This window comes from Gopherus flavomarginatus, chromosome 19 (assembly GCF_025201925.1).
Source record: "Gopherus flavomarginatus isolate rGopFla2 chromosome 19, rGopFla2.mat.asm, whole genome shotgun sequence".
Taxonomy (NCBI): domain Eukaryota; kingdom Metazoa; phylum Chordata; order Testudines; family Testudinidae; genus Gopherus; species Gopherus flavomarginatus.
In genome coordinates, this window is record NC_066635.1 from 13,801,598 (window position 1) to 13,827,062 (window position 25,465).

The 25,465-nt window shown below is 42.6% G+C and overlaps 1 protein-coding gene across 3 annotated transcripts in view; it reads left to right on the top strand.

The window, feature by feature from the left end:
* PITPNM3 (PITPNM family member 3) overlaps positions 1–25,465 on the top strand; it is a 344,508-nt gene that overhangs the window by 95,616 nt on the left and 223,427 nt on the right. For all 3 annotated transcript variants that reach the window (XM_050929606.1, XM_050929607.1, XM_050929608.1), the window contains exon 2: positions 15,118–15,213. In XM_050929606.1, coding sequence (XP_050785563.1) covers positions 15,118–15,213 — 96 coding nt within the window. The remainder of the gene's footprint in view (positions 1–15,117; positions 15,214–25,465) is intronic.

The window sequence follows — 25,465 nt, forward strand, 5'->3', positions numbered from 1 at the left end:
GAGTGTATGTATGGGCTAGGAGGGAGTTCTGCCTTCAAGGGCCATTCATAGCCTTTTTTTCATTTTGCCAGTCAGTGCCAGTTGTCGGTGGCGGTTTAGGGATAGAGACAATCACCAGTTTGTTTCAACAACTCTCTTGAGAACTGTTTGTCTGTGGCAGATCTGGAGTGGTGACCTTAGTGAATGCCTCCACAGTGCATTTTCCAGCTTCATTAGTTCCCTCAGAAAGGGCCTTATCTGCCAGGTGCTGAATGCCCTGAATTCTATGGCCTCATTGGGATCTGGAGACACCTTGCAGAAGACTCAGCTCTGCTGCAGGATTGTCCCTTAAGTATGAATTTAGCCTGAGTACCAGCAAGGTGACAGTCACCACTATTTTTGTTAATGTACTGTTGATCAAAAGAGAGCACATCTTTAAATATAAAACCTTTTGCACCATATGTATTTTATTTAACATTTCTAAACAGGAGCTTATTATGTAATTTGCTGTTAGACTGCACCCATTGCTGGGGGTGTGCAGTAGAGTTGTAAACATGCCACTTAAAAAAGAAAAGTCCGCTTGCATGTGTTTTTCTCAGCAGCATACACATGAACAAACAGCTGATGCCTAAATTTATGTCTCTGCAGTTACATACTTCAGATTTGTTATATCCTGTTGATTAGCACAATTTAATTGCTAACTCTTCAGCAAGCTCTTGGTGCTGGTGTTCAGTTTCTTGTCTCTTAAATGTAAGGCTAGTCAAAAAATGTTTGATTGAAACTGATTTTGACCCGTGCCGTCCCAAAATAAATTGTTCGTTCTCTCTCTTTTTTGAGAGAACACACTCTAGTCTAAAATTCAGTCAGCTTCTTATGGAAATTGACTTTTTTTTTTCTTCATTAAAAAAAATGTGTGAAAATATTTTGATTTGGACATCTCCCTGCAGTGCTTTGTGGGAGCTGGGATTTGCTTTCCTCCTGTTTCCATTCTTCTCTAGGGGCTGGATTTCCCCGGCTGCACCACATCTCCTGTGATGAAACACAGCCAGGGGATACTGTGGTTCATCATGGATGATGTAATTCAGCCAAGGCATCCAGCCTGTAGAGGAGAAAGGGAGTTTGAGGCACCCAAACTACAACTCCCCTGAGACACTGTAGCAACATTTCTTAATTGGAATATTTCAGTTTTTGATTCTTTTTTTAACTAAAATCTTGAATTTTCCTGTGGAAATTCTTTTGTCAGAATTTTCATCGGGGGGGGGGGGGGGAGTCTGTTTTCCAGTCAGCTCTACTTAAATACCTTGACAAACTTTCTTTTGTTTCTTTCAATAAACTGAATTGTCCTATAGATGTGCAAGAGCCAAACGCTTAGATCTTTAAAACTGGATCTTTAGCAACTGGACCTAATCTTCCAAGTGGTCCGAATCAAAATCCTGAATCCAAACATGCTTGAAATTTAGGATGTTCAAAAATCTAGACCTGAATTTTCCTCCTTAGGTCCATCTTAGTGTCACCCTAGAATCATTTGTTGTCTCTCTTATCTGGGATTGCAGTTTGTGAGCAATAGAGCACTGCAGTTATTGGGAGAAGAAGCAGTGCTGCAACAGCTTTTATAAAGAGATTCCCTTATAATTGAAGGTATTTTCCCTTTCTTCCCAAAGGAGCTGAAAATGACCACTTGTCTTTCTATTGGTGCCTATTGATTTGGCCCAGATCTCTCTTGGTGCAAAGCAGAAATAAAGAGAGAATAGTTATCTAGCTTACAATACACTGCATTTGTACATTGATTGGTGTCACTACATAGGAAAAAGCTAAGAGCACAGAGGAGAACTTTGCTCAATTTCAAAGGAGACTCTTAATCAAATCTTTTCTTTCTAATTTTCCCTTAAAAGCCAGACACAAGGAATGAATTAGAGATGGGACCAAAGCTGCAAATTCTGGATCTGCAGCCATATGCCTCCCTCTTCCTCTCCTTCTACCCCTCCTAGGGGCTTGAGATGAATTCAGAGCCAGAGGGTTGCTTCTGGCTTCTTTCTAGAATGAATTGTAATGACAATGGACTTGTATTTACATCAAATGTGCACAACTGCAAACATTTCATTTAGGAAGTGAATGTAAATTCTAAAAGATTGTATCAGATTAGAGAAGTTAGTTACAAAAGGACCTGCCCTGTAGCCATAGCTAATAATATTCAGTTTTCATGTGACTAATATTTAGCTCTGAATGAATAACTAGTTGTTAGTTCATTTACACAATTACTTACGTTTGCTAAATTTTTCTAGTTGCATGGAAAGATTATTTTCCATGATTATTAATGGAAGCCAGAGCGGAAAGACACTTTATCAGGAGAATTCTATTAATTGGTATTAGCTATAATGTAGGGGCAAGCTGAGATTCCTCAATATGAAACTAGGAAATTAAGAATTACTGCACAATGTGTTTGAGATACCATATTTCCACTCATCTGCCCCCCCCCCGCACACTCACGTATCGGTAACTATGGTAACCCTGTGGTGGGCAAATGATGACTTTTTAGTGGTGATCATTATATTTACTACAGCAAGTAATCCTTATTCAGGCAATTTAAATTGGGCCACCAGCTCTGATCTTGTTGGAGCTCCAAATGATATAGTGGGGAGAAGGAGGATAGCTTTCAGAATGACAGAAAATAAGAAACAGGCAGTGTTTACTGACAACCTGTTAATTCCTGTTGAAAAGCTGAGCTCTGCTGCTGGGATAAACATATTGATATTAATCCACTTTAGCTCATTTCAAAAGCAGGAGAGAGTGCTGGTATTGGAAAGAACCCCAAGAGGGTTAAAGACAGAAATTAGATTTTCAGCCGGGTCTGTATCTGAAAACAATACAGTAGCGATGAAAGTGACTAACTGCTGCTTTACCGTATGAGCCATTGATTATATCCTAGGCTTTCTCCTCTGGTCGCACACTTGTCACACTGTCCTCCTATTTATAGTAGGAGAGAAGGGTTATCACTGCATGGTGTTAATGTTGATGAGCCAGATGGGTGGCTCTGACGGGAATTAACAGGATGAATTGCAGAAATGCACCGGATCCTGAAAAGAAAGGGAGGAGAAAAAAAATCTGTCTTGCTTCCATTTCTGAGTGGCTGAGGCAACATCTAATTATACTATGGGGTTTGTGTCTGTGTGAATGAAAAGACACCAACCACTTTATGATTGTGCAAAGGCTGGGGGTTGAGAAATAGACTATTTTGATTCATGGTCCCAGCCTAGCCCATTTATGTTGGTCAACATTTTTGCTCTGAAGCAGTGGTTCTCAAACTGTGGGTTGGGACCCCAAAGTGGGTCACGACCCTGTTTTAATGGGGTTGCTAGGGCTGCTGTTAGACTTGCTTGGGGTTTGGAGCTGAAGCCCGAGGGCTTCAGCCCTGGGTGGTGGGGCTCATGTTACAGGCCCCCTGCCTGGAGCTGCAGTCCTTGAGTTTCGGCATTGGCCCCTCCACCTGGGGCAATGGGATCAGATGGGCTCAGGCTTCGGTCCCCCCTCTTGGGGTCATGTAGTAATTTTTGTTGTCAGAAGGGGGAATGAAGTTTTTAAACCCCTGCTGTAAAGCCAGGATAATTAAGGAAAATGTTGAGAGAGGTGGCAGTGGTATTGAGTGAGTTGATGAGATACTGGGCTTGGACAGTTTTTTTTTAATTTTTCACTTGTGTAAAAGCAAGGTAATATTCTTCTCTGATGCAGCGTTACCCTGCAATGCAAGAGCATAACATACGTAAAATGAATGGCCTCAATCTCAATACAGCCCTATAAATTTACAGAGCTCTTGACCTAGAGCCTAATCCTGATAAATGTAAGGCCTGATCTTGCAAGCAGTTACAACCTGACATTGGGTCAAATCCTCTCCAAGGGTAAATTGGTGCAGCTCCACTGACTTCATTGGAACTGTGTCAGTTTACACCAGCAGATAATTTGACACATTATTGCTTACTGTTTTACTAATTGTAATCTTATTCTTTTAAATAGTTCTATAACATGCTAGCACATGGTAGTAGGCGTTTGCAGGATTGGACCCCTCGATACAGGCGTAATACCTACTCTAAAGAGCTGAGGATATGCTAGACAAGACAAAATACAGAACAGTAGTTCAGGAAAAGGAAGGGTGTGGAGGGTTTATCTGAGAACAGGGCTGCATTAGAGAGTTTACAGTGGTGATGCTGTAAGCTCTCTAATATAGCCAATCTAAATGGAAGGGAGCAGGAGCGGCTCCAGGCCCCAGCACACCAAGCGTGTGCTTGGGGCGGCAAGCTGCGGGGGGTGCTCTGCCGGTCGCTGCGAGGGCGGCAGGCGGGATGCCTTCGGTGGCTTGCCTGCGGAGGGTCCGCTGGTCCCGCGGCTTCGGTGGACCTCCCGCAGGTGTGCCTGTGCAGGGTCCGCTGGTCCTGCGGCTTCGGTGGACCTCCAGCAGTCACGCCTGTGGGAGGTCCTCCAAAGCCGCGGGACCAGTGGACCCTCTGCAGGCAAGTCGCCGAAGGCAGCCTGCCTGCCGTGCTTGGGGAGGCAAAATGCCTAGAGCTGCCTCTGGAAGGGAGAGAGCTCTCTTGTCAGCTTAACTCCTGCCCCCATGAGTGGCGGTAGCTATGTCATCAGGAGAAGCTCTCCCACCAACATAGTGCTGTCCACGCTGGCGTTTATGTCAGTGTAAATTATTTCGCTCCGGGGGTGATTGATTTACCTCTTTGAGTGACATAAATTATGCCGAGAGAAACTGTAGTCTGGACATAGCCTGAGGAGAAGTTAGGAAATGTTCCTAGAAGGAATGAGTTAAAAGGAAGGATTTGAAGGATGTTGCTTGCTGGAGAAGTGGGAGGCTGGGTGGGTATAGGATGTGCATGGGATATAGGAGTGTAAGCAGAGTCAGGATGAGCTCTACCCTGACATCTGGTGGTGAATTATGGGAAGTGCAGAAAGAATGTCAGGAATGTGAAATCTCAAATATTTGCATGGGCACACCCAGCAAGGCAGCCTGGGATGGTTATTTTGACAGCTGAGATCCCCAGTTTCTTTGTTATTGGGGCAGGAGGAAAAGAAAAGTGCTGTCACCCTAATTATGTGAATGAGGAACTATTAGACTGCTTTATGACAGAAATAACTCAACCTAAATTAAGTAGTACTTGCTAGACAAGAGACATGGGTTCCAAAAACCCAGTGAATTGAGAGAGGTTGGGGACTGGTGTGTGTACCTAATGGTATGGGCCCCTTTTGAGGGCCTGGAACACCAATTGCACATCCTTCTTTCTCCACTGTTAGAGTAGAGCTAATTTTGATTCCATTAGGAGTCCATCTAGAGACTGCTGAGCTGAATTCATGTTGGGCCAATGATGCACCAGTACCAGGGCTCCCCTACTAAGAGCTGAAATCACTGAAAGAGCTGAGCTGAGAATCACTGAGTGCTGTGTTAACCAGTGGGGGAACCTGAAGACCTACCATTAAGTGGCTGGCAGGGTGGAGCAGTTTGCAGTGTGTTGAAGCAACCCATGGAACAGTGAGCAGAGTGAAGTGGTTTGCAGGGACAGCTGGAGGAGCGGCACAGCTGGTCGTGGTGAAGGCTGCAGCAGAACTCCATGGAGAGGTGGAGCAGTTGGCCCTGGCCCACATAAGGTGCCCCTTAACACCCTGTGTGGACTCCCCCCTCCCAGTTCCACCCAGGCTGGGAGGATAAAACTCTGCAGATAAACTCTTGAATTCTGGGGTGGCACTGACCAGAGACTTTTGGGTTGTTGGACTTAAGACCCTAAGGGGGAAAGGACATTGCCAAACGTACTTGGAGGTGGGTTTTTGTTTATGGTTTGTGTATAATCCTATTTGTGGTGTTTCTCCAATGGGATGCCACATTGTTTCCTTCCTTTATTAAAAGGATTTTGCTACACTCAGACTCCGTGCTTGCAAGAGGAGAAGTATTGCCTCCTAGAGGCGCCCAGGGGGGTGTGGTATGTAAATGTCCCAGGTCACTGGGTGGGGGCTCGAGCCGATTATGCATCGTCTTATTGAACGGAACCCCTGGATACTGAACCCGGCCCTTGTTGCTGCCAACTCAGAGGGGCAGAAGAGTTATAGGAGGTCTGGGTTCAGCGAAGCTTGTGGTTCATGTTGAATGGTGCGGGAGGAATGGAATACCGAGAATGGACAGGAACTTTCCATCAGTGTCCTTTTCAATAGAAAATGCAGTTTCCACAGTTAAAATTTTCTGTGGTGAAAATTTCAGTATGCCAAAGTATTTCAGTTTTTCTGTTGGGGGAAAAATTAAGCTTTTGAGCTTGTGGTGTCTCTCACCCACAGAAGCTGGTCCAAGAAAAGAGAGTACCTCACCCACCTTGTGTCTCTGATTTCTTCGTGTGTCAGTTTGGCATTAATCTGTGTTGGCTTGAGCTGCCATGGTAGCTTATGGGAATTTTAGTCCTTCCACCCCACTGCCTTCCCCTGTATAGACCGGGTTCTGTGTATGGACTACATCTCCCAAGAAGTAATGTAGTCTCCCTTCTAGTTGTGCTGATGCAATGTATCAAGAAAGCTCATGAAGTTGTAGGTGTGTTGGTTCATGGCTTCATCCAATCCTTATGAGGTGCTGCGACAGCTCAGGAAGCTGGAGATTAATGTTAAATCAAGCCAAAATGAAATATTTCAATTCGTTCAATAAATGAAACACAATATATAAATTTGGAGATGATAAAATGTTTCAACTGGAAATGTACAAAGTGTTTCTGGCTTCTATTTTTTTGGATTTTCTGTTCTATGCTATATTTTGACTTCTCATCCCAGTTTGGAACGATTTTTTGAATCAGAGTCTCCTATGGGAAGGAAATTCCCTTTTTGAAGCAGTTATGGTTTAAGGGGTTGCTGAAAAGAAGCGTAATGTGAAGATTAAAATTTTGGAGATGATCAGTCTCTGAGATGCTCAGGATTTGCTCATTGCTTATGTGTTTCTTAAATCAACACGTAACATTCCCAGTTAGGTAATATAATAAACTGCAGCAGTAATGTTAGAGATTCTGGTGTCCGAGTTCATTATAACAACTTTCCCATTTTAAATGCAAATGTAAATGCTTTAAACAGTCCTTACCCTAACATGAAGATGAAAAAGAACTTGTCCTTCAGGTATGTTGTACGTGGCAGAGGGAGTCAAAGCAAGCCATAAACATTTGTACTAATCAGATGCAGCACTCAATTAATTCCTGCTTTGGAGGTTTTCCAGTTTAATTTAAAGGGAACACTGGGAGTCTGGGAGCACTTCAGCATAAGTAGGTGCTATTTAATAGGAAACAACATTAGTATTCCTTGTGTTTGTGCGTATTAGTCTACATTATCAAGGTGTTACTCCATGGGTGCCATTTTCATTAACAATAATGGGGCACAATACGTTTATGCACATTACATTAAGAGCACAGTCTGTTGTGCTGATCAAATGGAATTGATTAAAGTAATAGTAGTATCATTAGCAGTGACAGACTGAATATTGTTTAGCTACAAGGTTAAATTTGCCTTTACCATTAATTAATCAGTGTGGTTTTCCCACTTCGACAAGGTGAATCGTAGGAAATAATTTCTCTTCCTTGTCTAATTTCTGTGATTCTGTTAGATCATCCATTCCTCCGAGATCTGCACTTCTGTGGAGGTTCTTTTCCCCTTCTTTGTTAGAGGGTAGCAGATTTGGCTGGAGGAGTTTGTAGAGCACTCTCTCATTATGAGGGTGCTGTAAAGCACTATATTTTTAGGGTTGCAGTGATCCAGGACTTTTTAGGGTGTTTCAAGTATCCTTACCTGGTTTAAACAGCCTTATATTTTTGCATGCTCTGAAGGACAAGTGACTGTTACAAACTATGATATTTTGAGAATCCCCAAGGTTAAAAATGAAGGGCTACATCCTCAGCAGAACCCAAATTCCAACCGCCAGGGACTGTTGGGTTGCAGGGACACCTCTTTTTCCCCAGACACTGCCACTACAGAGGAGGATAGGTCATAGGAACTGCTATGATTGCTCTGGGCTACAGGAGGGTTCCCTATGCAGGATTCCCCTTCGCAGCCTTGCGCCTGGAGTCTGGCACAAAGCAGCCTGTACTTGAACAGATCTAAAGCAACATGCTGTCAGAAAGCTAACAGCCCCTGAGTTCCAGTGATGTAGACCAGTTTTATTCTAGCTCCGGTAGCTCGCAAGGTGTCAGATGTTAAAAGCTCATTATTTTGATTATGCATTTTGTGATGGGGTGCCTGCCCTGCACTGGCCCTGACAGGGTTAAAACCCAGCCTGGAGGGCTGCAAGGAAATGACCAGTTAGGGCAGCAGCTGGACCAGTCAACCTGGCCCAGCTGGAACATATAGAAGGAAGTTGCAGGAAGCCGAAGGGAGGGGACTGGCTTCCTAGAGGGTTGCAGGAACAGGGCTGCTAGGGCTTGCAGGCCGGAGGCCCTGGGTGAAGGAGCCAGAGGTGCTGGGGCTGCAGGGAAGTGCCCCAGGCAATTGAGACAAACTGGTGGAGAAGGAAAGGAGGGGCAGCGGGAAGCTGTTGTTGTTTTCAGGGTCCCTGGGCTGGGACCCAGAGTAGTGGTGGGCCAGGGTCCTCCCTCCCTCCCTTCCCCCCCCCTCGCCGTTGAAGAAGCGGCCAGGCTAATGACTGCCAAGTCACTGCGAGAAGCAGCTAGACTCTTACAGTCCCCCAGAAAGGGGGAACCCGGATTGTGACATGGCCAGAGGGCAGTCAGACTGGAACCGCAGTGGGTCTGCAGGCAGAGACGAGGACGGGACAGCCACCACCACCGGAGGGCATGCCTGTTGACCAGCGCTAATTCCTGAAACAGCCAGCAGGAAGCACCAGTGTGGTGAGAGACCCTGTGACAGCATTTCATATCCACAGTGTGCTTATCAAATAGCATCCCTGGCTGTGATTCAGCCAGTCTACCTTTGCTGGCGGGATGCATAACTCAACAGCCTTCTTTGGCAAGAACCCTCGATCAGTATTTCTCAACCTTTGTAGGCTGGAGTCTCCTTAGTCTAAATAAAAAAATGTTGACGGCTCTGATGTATAGTGTAAACTTAAGAGTTAAAAAAAAACAAAAAACAAAGAAATTGGAGTAAAAAAGTGTCAGTGAGAACAGTGGTAAGTCTATATAATTTACATGCATGTATGTGTGTTCTGAGAGGTTGGCAGAGTACTTACACTTAAAGGGTGAAGAGGTGGTGGGAGTGGTGGAGTAAAGATTTCTTTGCTTTAGAGTGTAAAAACATTTTTGATGCCTCATGACTCCTGGGATCGTCATCTGGGCATTGTGACCCACTGGTTGAGAAACCCTGCCCTGTGTGTGACATAAGTTTTGTTGATGCAGACCTGAGAGAGAGAATCCCCATCCGCTGTAGGTTTGTCCTGAGAGGGCTGTCTACGACAGCAAAATTTCACTTTGCTTCCTGATATTTTTCACAGATGAAAATAATTTTGCAAAATTCTCATCAGTGGGAAAAGTAAATGACTTCACTCAGCTCTAAAACCAAACATACACTATTTCAGCTGTGTGAAACTGAGGTCATAATAAATATCAATGCTTACAGCTCTGCAACCCCTTCCATTTTATATTTTCATTGCAGTTGTGCCTGAGATCCTAAACAAGGATCCAAGCCCTGTTGTACTAAGCAATTATGCATACATTATACAAAGACAGTCCCTGCCCCAGAGAACTTGCAGTCTAGGATTCATTAAGCTGTGGTGTGTTGTCTAAAGGAGGACAATGGAATAGTAGAGTCATATGTGGTTACTTAACTTGGCAGTTGCAGGTGTTTTCCAGACTCAGTAAAATGTACATTAAAACCTTTGTTTTGGTGCAAAAGCCAGGCTGATATTTTTGAAATTCAAGTCCAAAAAACCCCCTCTTATGCCAAGATTCAGGCCAGAGAGACTTGTTAGAGCCAAGATATAAACCCCCTGCCGATAAAGGCTTACAATGGGAGTGCTGACACAACCAGGTGCGAATGAACTATTGTAACAAACGTTTTTGTTTAAAACAAATCTTTTAGCACTCCTAATCCCTATGTGGACCTCAGTGAGAGGTTTACACAGTTATTAGGCAGCTCCTTAATGAAAGAGCAGATCAGATAACATCAGCACAGCCCCTTGGTGCAGGCATGTTTTTTTCCTTTTGGGGAAGGAAGACTTGCCACTTTCTAATAAAATCATCACAGTATCTCTTCCAATTCAGTCTCCTCAGCCTGAGATAAACAGGAAACCAGAAGGTAAAAGATCTTTAGAGCTCTCCTTGTCATACCGGATTCTGTAATCTGAGCAGAAGTGTACATGGGAAGCTCCTTTGTTCGTTTAAATACAGGGTGGTTAGATCAAACATTAGGGTCAGATTCTGCTACTTTCTCCACAAGCAATAGCATTGAAATCAATGGGTTTACCTGTGCAACCAAGTGCTTTTCAGTAGAGCTGGGCAAATAGCTGATTTTCCAGTTTGCCGGCACTTCTGAAAAATAAAATAAAAATTAGTTTGACCCAAAGCAACAACAAAAAAAATAAAAAAATTAACAAATTGAAAAAGTCAACCAAAATTTCATTTCAGGTCAAATGAAACATTCGACCCAAAACAAAATTGTTTTTATTTCTGGGCATTTTAATCTTTTATAAACAAAAGTAAAGGAAAATGCCCCTTTTTTATCCATTTGCCCGGTAGTTAGCACACTCACCTGGGATGTGGGAGACCCAGGTTCAAATCCTTGCTGCAGAGCAGGGATATGAAACTGAGTCTTCCACAGTGTAGGTGGGTGCCCTTAGCACCAAGCTATCTGTATAGTAAGAGTCCAGAAATGTCACTCTGCATGTCACTCTTAAGTCTACAATTTCTGTTGAATCAGTGTGAAGCAAAAGAAGCAGCTAAAAGCACGGTGAGAGATCTTTGTTCAGAATATCACCAAGCTGAATCATCACTAGGTTTCACAGTCTGTTACCATCCAATTTTTAAGTTCTGAGCCATTTTTGGCTTTTTTACATATAACTTTACACTCCTGAGACAGCATAGGCTTTCAGATACTGAGGATATCACCATTTCCTTCTCCTTCCTTTTTGTGGATGACACTTGAGTTCCCTTGTAAATTTAACTGGAAAAGGGAAGTGTTCAAAACTGTTGAGTGAATTCATGTCAAATTCGTGGATCATTTCAGTCAACCTGAAACTGTAGTTTTCAACAAATAAAATTATTTAGCTGAAAAGTTTTGCCTGGCTTTACTACTAAACTCGTACAAGGGAATCGGGATCCAGCCCTTTGGTTTTACAAAAGAAGTTTGTCTAAAGCTGAAGCCTTTTAGAAATGTTTGAGTAATTTATTTTTTATTCCACTGGGAACAGTAGTTTAAAAACAAATAAACATTCTCCCTCAGTGATGGTAACCGTAGCCTTGGGTTACTTCACCAGAAGGCTCCTTGTTTGTCTGTTTCCCTTTCCCAACTTTATAGAGATGCAAAAATAACTGCAGATGGCACATATAGCACGAAGTACCCTCATATCCACATTTGATGATCTAAGGTAGTGTTTCTCAACAGGTAAGTTGCAGACCTCCCATTCCTCCCCCCCCCCCCCCCCCGGAGTGTCATTAAAGACGTTTGGAGGTTGTAAGGTGTTGAAAATCTTATTACAAGCTAAAGCAAAGAAAATCTCACTTCCCATAGTCCCCTGTCCTTCAAGGTCAAGTATTCTTTGTCAATCTCTTGAAACACACAATTATATTACATAGGTTTATCATTGGTATTACTGATACTTTTTTATTCTTATCCTTATAGTAAATGTAAGGGAGGCTGCGTCATGAAGACTTTTGACTCCAGATTGGCGATGCCTTAATTTGAAAAGTTTGAAAAACCTTGATCTTAAGTGCTGGGGCTGAACTCTCCTTCCTGCTCTTGGCCTTTTGGCACAATTCAGATTCATGTCTGGATCAGAACTTCAGCACAAGCCCATCTCTCCAGTTATTAGTAATGTGGGTAAGGGTGTCTTCATTGTTGGCAGTGGACTATATCTCCCATGATGCACAATGAGCAAAGACTCCCATGTTGCAGCTGCCTCACATCACTGTCTTGCATCATGGGAAATGTAGTCAGACCAGAGCGCTCTGCCTCTAGAATAGAATGGGAGCATAAACCACTTGAACTACAGCTCCCATGAGGCATCATGACAGCATTTCCAAATTGAAATATTTTTGTGTTTTGGCCCAAATATATGTATGAGTGGGAGGGCGGGTGGGGGGTTTGGCCAAACACTTTTCCATTATAAAAATAAACCAAAAAAACCTTTTGTTGAATTTTCTGTGTGGGTGGAGACAGGAAGGGATCCTGTTTTCTGGTCAGCTCTAATGATTTTTAACTTGATAGTGTCCCTTGTAATAGGGCGGTTGTCTGGCATGGCACTTTCACTATCACTAAAGGAAGGGAGGTTTCTATACAGATGAGAGAGATTGAGATGTAGCATCACCAGAGTGGAGTATTGCTGCACAGCTCCTCTGGTAGCTGAAGCATTTGTGTTAATTGTGACTTCTTCACTGACTGAGGGCAGGTCTACACTGCAAATTTACATCAGCGTTGTAGCGTATCTGGTGAAGATACTCTAAGCTGACAAGAGGTGGTAACTATGTTGTCAGGAGAAGCTCTCCTGCCAATACAACGCTGTCTACACAGGAGGTTAAAGTTGATATAACTACGTTGCTCAAGGGTGTGCATTTTTCACACCCCCGAGTGACCTAGTTACACCGAAGTAAGTATGTAGTGTATACCAAGGCCAAGTGTAATTGAGAGCTTGCTGTTGAATGACAACTTCCCTAAAAGGGATGGAGGAAAGCATTGTGTCTCCGAGGTGCGTTGTCTTAAAAATAATAGTTGATGAAGAACAAGTTCTCATCCTTGCACATCCCATTGAATTGGAAATTGTTTCACAGTGGTTTGAAGGACACTGAAAAAGTGATGCAGTGCACCGAACTGCTATTTTTGCACCATACCTAATGTAATGTTGAGATGTTCAATTGTATGAGCTTTTCAATTTTTATGATCCCCTCAGTCCCCTGTTACTTTGTAAAATGTGTGTGTGTGAGAGAGAGAGAGAGTTTAAAATATGTATGAATATAAATTCCTTCAGACCATTCATGAAGTAATCTCCCCGCAAAACTCCTGCAATGAGACTACACCACTGAATCATTCCTCTTGCTTTGAAACACTTCTCTCAGGTCAGTGGCAGTGATGTTACTGACTTGTATTAAAATAAAATGGGAAAAAAACTTTTTCTGGGTGGGTTTGATAGCAGCACAGTGTATTATTGATTCTGGCCGTGTAGAAATGAAGATAGCTAAAAAGCTTTCAATGATAGCAAAGACCTAGGCAACAAGCAAAGTGAGTAGCTCTACTCTTACGTTATCATACAATGAAATCACATAAATTGGTGACTGTGGATTTCTCTGAGGAGTCCAAAATCTTCCGCATTAACAGGGGACATCAGTTGTCACTAACGAGTAGCAGAAGGGTGATGCCAACTAGGAGATGGACAGAGTTCAGATGGAAAGCCAAATGCTGTGGTTGGCCTAATCTCTCTATCAAGGACCATACCAAAATGCTAGATGGAGGAAAAGACTTTGGCTATTAAATCCCCACCATGTTACTTAACACCAGGCTGGTGTCCTCTTCTCTCAGGGGTGTGTGTGTGTGTGTGTGTGTGTGTGTGTGTAAGTAAAAAGGACAGCCAAGGACAGAGAAAGGGTTATAGAGATTGAGAGGCAGCACACTCCATTGGACAGGGTGCTAGACTAGGACTTGGAAGAAGGTAGGTTCTTTCCCCAGCTCTGACATTTGGCCACCTGGGTGACTTTGGGTGAGTTCGTTCACCAGTTGGTGCCTCCATTTTGCTGTTTGTAAAACGGGGGTTGTGATACTGACCTCTTTTGTAACACATTTTGAGGCCTAAGAATGAAGAGCCCTGTTACAAGAGGGAAGTATTATTACAAGATAATAAGATTTGCCAGAAGGCCACCGAATTAAGATGGGCCAATTGGGCCATCATAGTTTGAATCCATCTCTTCTGGGGACTCGCTGAGTGAATAAAACTTAGGGGGCTGTTTCGATATGGTAAGTAGATGCTCATGAAAAGATTAATTTAGTTCTAAAATGTTAATGATGGACCTTTTCCCCCTTGGCCCTCCCATTGGTTTGAAGCGGGGTTGTAAGTGTACATGTCTTGTGATACAGCCTGTGTATATGAATGCACTAAATGGATGAAAATTGTGGCAATATTAGCCCGGGAGAATGCTGGCCAAATTCCAGCTTTCTCCCTAGCTATGTATCTCTCTGCATGGTTCAGTTCTTAGACATTTTGTTACATTCTGTCCGAAGTGTGGTGTAGTCCTGTCATACACAGGTACCACACACCATCACATGTGAGGAATGGATGATGCAAACTGTACAGATAGTTTCATGTTTTCATATCAGTGTAAGGTTGTATAATATGTCCTCGATATATTAATGTGACGCTGTTATTTAGCTCTCCCAAAATGCTTTGGCCTTCTTATCTTCAACTGCCAAGCTTCTGTCAAAAGCTATAGAAACATTTGTTAGCAATAAAGAAAACAAAGCTCTTTGGTGTTCATTTGAGGAAGCTATTCAGTGAGTGGGAAATTCAGTAGTTTGCATATAAATCTGAAAGCCAAACAGAATGGTGCATCTCCATAAGAGCTATGGAAGAAATTCACTTCTAACATGAGCTGCTCCGCTGTCCCTAAGAAATGCTTTTCTGCCTTTAGAAATATTTGCACAGCTTGAGGGCGAGCTTGGAATGTAATGGTCTAACAAGTTCAACTGAGTGGAATTTTTCTTTGTCTTAAGTCACTCCATTCGGTGAAAGCATTGCACACTGAACCTGAACAAAGGGTTTGCTTTAATCATTCTAATTCAGATGATTTTGCAGAAGGTATAATTTGTGCTGTCATCCCCCATGTTCTGAGTGGCCCTCTCATTAGGTTAAAAAACATGAATTGGTCAAAATGAGCATTTCACACAATTTACGAGGACTTAATTAGACTTATTTTTTTAGCTTGGCGAGCGGATCCTCATTTAATTTTGTTAATGTGAGTCTGTCTTTATTTCCAGCTGGTCCTCGCAGATTCAGTGGCGCCCAGTGGCACATGCAGAACATCATTAATGACTCTGTGGAGAGCTCAGACGATGAATTTTTTGATGCCCGAGGTATGTACAGATTTTTTTCCTTCACCTCCAGAATTTTACAGCAGTAACATAAGTAACTACATTTGGATTTGCTTTTTAATCATCTACCTGCCAGTTCAAGTTTTGTAGACTTCAGGCCCTCTCTCCTGCAAAGTCTTATGCATGTGCTTAGATGGCATAATGCATATATTCCCACTGGCGTCAATGAGGCCACTCAGTGTGTAAAGTGAAGCATTCATGTGAATCTTTGCAGGATTGGAACCTAAAAGCCAAATCCTGAGGCACCTGATTATCTAGCCTATCAACTAATCATCCCTTCATATGTCACCCATCACCAGAGCATCAGAAGTACTTGGCACCCACAGCTCCTAATGAAGCCTATGGGAGTTGCAAGCGCTCAGCATCTTTGAACATTGGATCCTCCATGTTTACTCTGGCAAAACTTCCCCTGAAGTCGATTAGAGTTTTGCGAATGAATGAAAACTGCGTAATTAGAGCTTCGGGATATGAACCATAATGAATGCGGTCAACAGGTTAATCTGAAGGGCTAACTTCTTTCTGTAACCTCCTGGGTCTCTTAGACAGACCATGAACAACTTTTACTAGGGAATTCTGGGTTGTCTTCTGTAACATGCTGGGGAGTTTTTGGATTGGGGCTGACGTGGTTTTGTCTACAGGAAATTAAAAATGCGAACAGCTAAACTGCATGCTTCCATTGGGTCTTTTCCCCACGGAAGAGGATTGAGTCTGTCAGTGTTGAGAAATCTACTTGTAGCAGTTTTGTAATGTGGGCTGTTGAGGTGGAATAAGATTCTTTTACACACCAATAGATGATGCAAACTCAAGTTGCATTGGTACCTGAATTCCAGGAGTGAAGAGGACTAGAAGAAGAGTTCAGTGAATTCATTGGATTTGTAACGCTTGGTAATTTTAAAGGGCGCCGCAATCTGTCCAGAAGCAAGAGGATTTTTTCCCCCCTAAGTTGCTTGATTATAGTGTGTACGTATGTGTTTGAAATAATGAAGAAACAACAACCCTACAGGCCAAAGCTAAAATGTCCAGGTGCTGGTTTGAAAGCATATGCATTTTTTTCCGTTTGATTGTTTTGGGTAATGGCATATTCAGCAGTCTTCTTTTGATGACTTCTTTTTGAAAAAACATTCAATGCTTAACAAAGAAAATGTATATTTTATTTCTAATGGCTGAGATTGTTGAATTTCCCCTTCTGTTGATATTTATAGTACAGAGCTGACATTTTCCAAATGCTTCCACTCTCTGTTTGAACACGGCTTCTCTGGAGCAGATAGAATTAATTTTGTGAACTTTCTAGGTTCTTGCCTCATTATTGTGTGTTTGTTGGATGTCTGGGGATGCTTGATGGTGCCACAAAAGGTAATTGGTGTTTTTAGGTAATATCCAGGCATGCATGTTGGACTGCTTTGTCTGCTGTCTTGCAATCAAATTTCATAGTTCAAAATGGTTTTTCTTTTCTGTTGGTGGGATTATTGGAGAGCCAGCCTGCGTTCATTAGAGAGCCACCTGGTGGGTTGTCACATTGACATATTTTTGAGTTGAAAGTCAGTATGAAGGAGACATTTTTGTCAGGTTTTTTTTATTTTTATTTTTTGGTTTGCTTGCAAAATCTAAGGGAGGGGAAGAAGACAAAAAGGCTGCTGCAAAGAAGATGACAGTGCAAATATGAAAATCTGCCATAAACATAAGTCGTGTAATGAAGTAGGCAGTTTGGCAAATTTAGGAAGAGGAAAATCCAAGCACTTTTTGTTCAAATGATCAGTAGTGTAACTTCAGAGGAGATAAAGCCACTGTGTTAGATTCTGACCCCAGGTCCACTGGTGGTAAATCTAGAATAGCTGAACTGCCTTCAGTGGAGCTATTCTGATCTCAGTTACGTGAACATAAATCAGAAATATCCTGCTCCCTACCACAGGCTGTTTCATTCTATATGTATGATTAGTACAGCTGACATATTACCTGGGGAGAAGTGTGGACTGAGCACAGGACTAAGAGCCACGAACTTTTGAATTCTCTCCCTGCCTCTGGCAATGGCTCCTTCTATGGCTTTGAACAGATTCCTTAGCCTCTCTCCTTCCATTTTGCTCTCTGTGAATCACTTACAGTAGCTGTAAAATTAATGCCAATTTGATACTCGAAAGACAAGCTATCTGTGTAAGAGCTATATTTATTCCAGGGTTGAAGGGCAAACCCTTGATTTCTAAATCAAAGAAATAAAAATCTGTTTAAAATAAAATTTCATCATGAAATTTGGGACAAAATTCTATTCTTGTTCCTACCCTTGCAATCTATGTGGGGCAGTGGAGGGCTGCAGAGGGTATGCAAGTGTATTCAAATGGATGTCTTTCTGTGCAGTGCTGTAGCTGTGTTGGACCCAGGTTATTCGAGAGTCAGTGTGGGTGAGGTAATATCTTTTATTGGACCAGCTGGTGAAAGAGACAAGCTTTCAAGTGTACATAGAGCTCTGCAGGATGCCTTCTGGAAGATGTAAGTTATTGGGCTGAACGAAGTTGATCTGGGAATCTGTTTCCATGACTCTCAAATGAAACTTGCTGACATCATATGGAATCACAGAAGATAGAAATGGACCCAGTAAAGTTACAGCAATAGCCCAGACAAGGTGGTTGTAATGTTTTCTGGATGAAATTGCAGAGGGACATGTGTCTATGACCTCCCCCTTCATTTATTTGTAAGCTCAGTGTCTAGAACAAAATTTTCTTATCCCTGACCTCTGCGTAGTCGTAATGAGAGCATGCTGTTTAGGGTCTTTCCTGACTCCCAGAAAAATGCATAACATTGCAGGCTTCTTCTGTGCTTCTGTAAATTAGAATTAAAATATTACTGAGCTGTTCTGTAGGTCCTTCCATCTGAAAATCTTCAAGTAGTTTACAAATAATTAATGGACTAAGTCCCAGAACACCCCTGAAAGGTAGATAAATATTATTTACCCCCTTTTATTTATGGGTAAACTGAGGCACAGAGTGATATGTGACTTGCCCGAGGTCACACAGCACATCTCTGCCAGAGCTGAGGATAGAACCCAGATCTCCTGGCTTTGAGCTGTGCTTGAGTTGCACAACTATTAAAGAGAAACCTGAGAGTGGTTAATCAAGAACTGTTTTTTGCATTTTTCAGAAAATAAATGGCTTGACAAATAGTTTGAAGTTGAGAGAGCATGCAGTTGGTTTTTCCTTCTTGATGATGATGATGATGATGATGATTTGGTGAGTTAGTGCCACTGGACATAAATCTGAGAGAATATTTAATATCCATGGATATCAGTTGCCTAATGAACTTGTGTACCTCATAGTATTGTTACCCTTCCTCTATGTAGGAGTTTAATACCACAAAGGGATGGCTAATAGGAGTTTCAGCCTTTAGTCTGTGTGATACAGGCTCAGTATAATGTCTAGTTGTAAGCATGGCAGCTCAACTGCTCACCTCATTTGTTTTTTTTAAAATATGAAAACAAATCTTAAGATGTTTGAATCACCCCATTGAGCACCTCTTTAAAATCCTATGACCGCTGTGTGTGTCTGGAGACTCCCTGGTCCTTGACAGTAACTAATAAACAGTAAATTAATTGAAATCTCCATTCTACAAAAAAGCTTTTGCGTTTTGCCCTTTAGGTTGAGCTCAGACTTGAGCTCTCTTGGCTCCGCAGGTGGAATGTATTCTGGAAGGAAGAGCCTTGGACGGTTGCACTATTTCTTACAGGGGCTGACTACAAGATCTCAGCTGCCGTAGTGGGACATTGTACAGAGCACGTCACTGCTAGCATATGAAAAACCAACTCCAGTGACTAAAACATTCCTCAGTGTAATATCTGCCTGAGGTGGGACCAAAGCAATTTGCATTGTGCAAAGCTACTGTTGTAGGGAGGCTGTATTGGAGGTAGAGTAGATGATGACTCCTATGGCTCACTGATGTATTCCATCTTTCTCCATGCTTTGTCCAGTGACTTACTGTGGACAAACAAGAGTGAACTGTGTTAGCTAAAAAAACTACAGCCAAGTTGGTAGAAACTTGCGCGTACACTGCCACGCAGTCCACTGTCCTGACTCTGAGCCCGTTAAAATCAATTGAAGACATTGCATTGATTTCAGTCTTCAATGGGCTTTGGATCATGCCCTGAGCTACTGAAGGTGAGGTATGTTCGTACATGAAACTTTGTACCCATGCCAACCTGTAGTGGTTGGTATGCACGTACCCAAGCTGCATTATGCATGTTTGGATATTTGGCCCTAAAAGCAGGAAAGATCTTGGCGCTTCTTGAAAGTGGTGCTTTTTCTTAGCCAGAGTGATTTTGCTAACTTGGAAAAACATTTTTCCAACTAGAGTGATGACTTGGTGCTTTCATGAGTATATGGGGCTGACTTTTTGGCAGTATATGAGTAATGTAGTGGATCAGAGCTGTGCCAGCAACAATCATGTTTAAACAAGGCTGTTGCTAGAAAAATATTAGCCATAAAATCCCTGTACGTATTTGTCAGGGAAACCATGCTAACATTTGTGTTAGAACATGATTAAAAGAGTGCTGCAGGGTACTTGGGTGGGTGGCTTGTTAGCACAGGCTGTCTAGGATGGTTTTTAGAAGGAATAATTCCTGACTAATGCAGATTTCAGAGCAGGGAAAGTCTTATCCCATAAGGAAATGGAAAACAAACAAAATGTGTATCTCAGATTTTTCTCAAATATATACTTGAGATATGTTTTCTCAAGTAAACCTCTATCCCGATATAATGCTGTCCTCAGGAGCCAAACCGCATTATACTGAACTTGCTTTGATCCACCAGAGTGCACAGCGCCCCCCCACTTCGGAGCACTGCTTTACCATGTTATATCCGAATTTGTGTTATATCGGGTCACATTATATCGAGATGTATCTCAAATCTATTTTCCCAGGAGCTCACTAATGCAAAGGAGGAGTAATTTCTTGGGATGGAGTGATACGAATGAAGAGATGTAGAAAGAAGAGGATTGTGAATGTGCAGTGGAAGTGTAGTGCCAGATCTTCTGCTGATGTATATCTGTATAGTTCTGTTGAAGTAACTAGTGATACGCCAATTCAAAACAGCTGAGGACCTGACCTATATTGTTTAACTGTGTGTATTTTTTTCAGTTAGTGGTGAGGAGAGTGTAAAGATACACATTTAACTGTCAAACAATGAGTCTGATTTTCTTCTTCTGTTGGCACCACTGTAGTGTTTTAAGTATAGACAAGCCCTGAGAGAAGAATCACCAGGCTTCCTGCATAGCTTTTAACAGTTAAAAATGGTTTATTAACTTTCCTGAAATGTGCTATTTTCACCTAGCACATTTTTGCGGCAATAGGTTTGCCCTTAGTAGGTCTTTCCTTTAGTGCACCGAAAACATGTTTTATTTTTCAGTGGTTTCATTTTAAATCTAAATAGGCTCAGCCGAGGAATGTGATACCAATTAAGTAGAAGATGAATCACAGGAGTGATGCTTAATCCATTTAGCAATGGATGTGGACATCTGAGATTGAATTTGAGACCCAGTCTTGCCACTATGCTTCCATAATCCATATCTATTAAGCACCGCTAACCGAAGGAAGAGCATGGCTGTCTGGAGTTGCAGTTGTATTTTCAGAATAAAAGGAACAGAGACTGGCACATCCAAGAAGAAGTTTCAGTGCTTCTGTGTTGGAGCCAACTGCACCAGCCTAAAAGGATAGGAGGAAATAGGATAGTTGTTTAGTGCTAGAAATAAGGGGAAAGCACTTTAAGAGGTGTCAAGAACTTATTTGACTTTCCCTGGAAATAAATAATCTTAGGCCAAATATACATGTATGGTTGCATTTAAAAGTTCTAGTTCAATGTTGTTTGGATTTTTAAAACTCATGACAAGGTAACATACATTTTTGTGTGTGCATGAGATCTTTGATTTCCAGAGAAATCAAATAAGTTCTTGACACCTCTTTAAAAATTCTTCCCTTATTTCTGGCACTAGATAGGATATATTATTTCCTCCAACCATTTTATGCTGATGCAACTGGCTCTAATACAGTGGTGCTGCTGCTTTTTCCCTGTGTGCCAGTCATGGATACTTTTACTCTGCAAATACAACTGCAACGCCAGGTAGCCATGCTCTTCCTTAGGTTTCTGGTGCAGAAGCTGATCGCCATACATGAGATTTTCTGTATAGCATTCTGTAATGGTTGTGTAACTCATCCTTACTGTGGCTCTCTGTCTCGCTCTAGCAGATGGTCATATGAAGCTTTAAGAGGCAGTTATGGCCTTTGAGCTCACACATGTGGGACATTTAGCTCGGGCAGTAGATGTTCATCGTTTTAGATCCAGAGTCACTGGTTCATTCCCTGCCGCTGACAGCCTCCACAGGAGTGTCATGTTATGCTTGCTTCATGCTCCTTAGGTCTGTGGCTGTAATAGTATTTGCACAGAATTGGTAGTTGCACTTTCTCCATGCCTATATGATCATGGATGCTGGCAGAGATACTGTCTCGGTTCTCTGCTTCAATGGTGGCAGTCAGTGCATCATGCAGCAACTGTCTCAAGATGGGGCATTTCAATGTACCTTTTAAAATAAGCCTATTTTTAAATACTTAGGAGATTCTTAGATACAGATGTGATGGAGTCATACGAGCACCTAAATGCCTACTTTGGCTTAGCTACAGTTACTTTTCATTAGCAATTTGAGAGGAGACGAGGTATGTTTATAGTGCAGTCAGGGACTGTAATTGCAGCACGTGTAAACATACCCCATCCCAGCGGCCTTTAACTCAGCGTGAGTACCAGAGCAGTGCAGCCATGGCAGCCCAGGCTTCCAGACGGGCAGTACAAATATGCCTGGGTCCTCAGATAATTATTCGATCAGCTAGCCTGCACTGAAGTCCATGGTGGTATGGCTTCACTGCTGTTGGTACCCGAGCGCGGTATAGTGAGGTAGCTGGAGTATGTCGACATGTTCTGCAATCACACTCCCAGTTTCAGTGAAGTCAAATCTATAATTAAACATACACAGGCCTAGATGACAATTCCTGGAAAGTCATTGCTAGATTGACACTTGCCTCAGTTACAGAATTTGGCAAGATGGCCTGGATTCACAGCATGGTAGAAGCTTACAACCAGTGGGGCAGGCTTCTGAGAGAGGAGCCCATAGAGAAATTGTGCTGCAGTCCTCTTGTTTCCTTGCAAAAACCTCCTCCTTTCAGGCGGAGACCTCTGCCTTTGGAGAAGAGGGGAGGGGGATATCACTGGTGTGAGATCCTATTCCTTAACCCTGCATATCTTCTTTGATTTTGCTTATGACACCCGTTTTAGCTAAATGTTGTCTCTTCCTGTTATACACATCTCCTATGAGCAGATGCATTCATTTCCCCCACAGCTTGCATACAGGTCCCATTAGCTGCTCTTCTGTAAAGTTAATGACTCTGCACAATACTTTGATTAGTAGTATATTACCATGAAAATGGAAGCAGTATGCAGCCTAGCTCAAGACAAGGAAATATTTTTTTTTTGAGAAGTATGGATTCAGAATACCAAAGACAAAAATCACTGGTATCATATAGCAGGTGCAATTTATACCAGGCAGTCTGGGCATAGGGTCATAAGGCTACAGATGGATTTCGAGTGTACAGCTTGAGGTCCCTGATCTTTAGAAGGGGCAACGCAGCATTTCCAGAAAATGCGGCCTTTCTAAGGCGTGTTAGGGTATGGGACACTCAAATACAAAGACATTCAAAAAATCACTAGCCACTATTGAAAAGCTTCGACTTAGGGTGATCCGATGTCCCGATTTTTTCACACCTGCTATCTGGTCACCTTACTTGGAGTACATCCTAAAAGTTGTATGGTGTTATAAATAGGTATGACCGCCACCATCTTGGCTGACACCAGGAATTCAACCACGGATCTCTAGTGCTAAAAGCAAGAGTCTCAAGAGCCTGAGGTAAAGAATCCACCTCTGGGGCTGTAACACTCTCATCTTCTAGGAAGGTGGTGAAGCACTGGAATGGGTTACCTAGGGAGGTGCTGGAATCTACTTCCTTAGAGGTTTTTAAGGTCAGGCTCGATAAAGCCCTCACTGGGATGATTTAGTTGGGGATAGGGTGACCAGACAGTAAATGTGAAAACCTGGGACAGGGGTGGCGGGTAATAGGAGCCTATATAAGAAAAAGCCCCAAATTTCGGGACTGTCTCTATAAAATCGGGACATCTGGTCACCCTAGTTGGGGATTGGTCTTGCTTTGAGCAGGGGGTTGGACTAGATGACCTCCTGAGGTCCCTTCCAACCCTAATAGTCTATGATTCTGTGGAGTGGACATGCAGAGGGACATGTATCACAAACTGACTAGTGGCTGCATAGGTAACCTATAGCCCGTAGTAATGGGACTTGGACATTTAAGTCGTCAAGGCAGTTATGAAAATCTTAATCAATATCCTTTTTGTAACAGGCAGGTATTGCTGATAGTTGAACTGAAACAAAGGCGGCCCAGGTCAGTGGATTCAGGTGGCATCAAACAAGGTTTTGTAATCAATGAAAGATTGTCATTTTATACCATTGTACGAAGCGCTAATTGGGCCCAGCACAGGACATACTGTTCAATTTGGGTTCGCTTACAAGCTAAAGCAGGATGTGCATATCCTGGGGAAGGCCCAGAGCAGAACCACCACATTGATCAAAGATAGAGGGTCTTGGGTAAGTTGGTGCAAACTGAATTGTGTAACTATAATGGTACCATGCACTGTAGATACTGCAGTGATGGGCACCCTATAAATAGATGAGTCAGAGGTGGAATTTAGATAGCTCATCTCATCCAAGGACGCCCAAGTTCTAAAATGGAAAAGAGGAAGCTATGTGAGTGGGAGGTCTCATTGTCAAACAGAAATGCCAAGACGGGCTCATAGAAACATATGTAAGGATCTTTTTCAACTAAACAGCAACAGGGTTGGAGAGTGAGGACAGAGGGAGAAGCATGCGGACACTATGAAAATGTAATAAGAATAAACATCCAGCTCTTAGGATTGGGTGGGCATATCCTATGATAGCCATTCCCTGCAGTTGCCATGGGCTTGGTGATGGGAAGACCTCTGTCCTTGTGATCAGCTACTATTTCTGATTGATGTGATTAGAATGCACGTTCTGCCCACCTGAAATAAACATTTCACATCTGTCACCATCTCAGTTTCAATCACTCTCGCCAGACTTGATGGAAAGAGGTCCAGACTGCCACACTCTGCGAGGGCTGCTGGCTTGTCTCCTCCAGCCCAGGAAAGATAACCGCAGCCCCGAAGTCTGTTCAGGCCCTTCCTTTAGGGCACTGGCCTTCTAACACAATAACAGTTCCACATATAAACCTGGGCTTTCCTCCTGACTTGGGGTCTTCTGCAGGGGCAAAGTGGTCTTTCCCCTGGTGTGTCTTTCTGTTGTCAGGTCCTGACACAGGACCCATCTTTCTTCCTGCAGTTCTTCAGTAAGTGAATTCTTTCAAGCCTTTATAAGAATCACTGGACCCCTTCCTGGCTGGGTCTGAATCCCTGTTCTAGGCTTAAATGCCTGGTTTTGGGGGGCTGCAGGCCCCCCAGTCTTAAAGGGGCAGAGCACTGTTACACCAGGCCACAGTTTCAGACCAGGTCCACTTATTGTCTCAAACGTTTGAATTGGCTGTTTCTGCTGTTTGTAGTAGAGACTTGGCTTGAATGTTTGGGTTTTTTTCCCCTCCTCTCACGTGCTTCATTATACTTGCATGTTTAAAATTGCCTTTGGTTAAGCCTAGGGCCGAAGTTGAATAGCAGAGGAGGTTCTGATGCTGCACTGCAAAGAGAATACCTCGAGTGATGATGTTGATGAAGCAGGAGCTAGGTATTGGATCTGAATACACATACAATTGGTGTTTCATTCCCTAAAAGCCAAAGGCCTTTGGTTGGGCAGCATTTCTACTATGAGCTTCAATAACTTTTTATGATTAGAAGGATAGTAATGAGGTTTAAAAAAATGGCCTTGAATGTCTCGAATTTCTGCTTTTGAGTCATCCTCGAAAAGTTACGATTAGTGTTCTTTGCTCTTAGCACTTCTTGCAATAACACCAGCTGCTAATAGTTTTTTTTTAAAGAGTAGACAAAGGAATACATTAAAGTGAGATTGAAGTATCTAGAGGGTGAGAGAAGTAGTTAGAATTGCTCATGTATAGAACATACCCTTTTAGCTGGGAGCAGCACTCCAGTTCATTCATCATGACTAAGGGAAGCAGAAACAT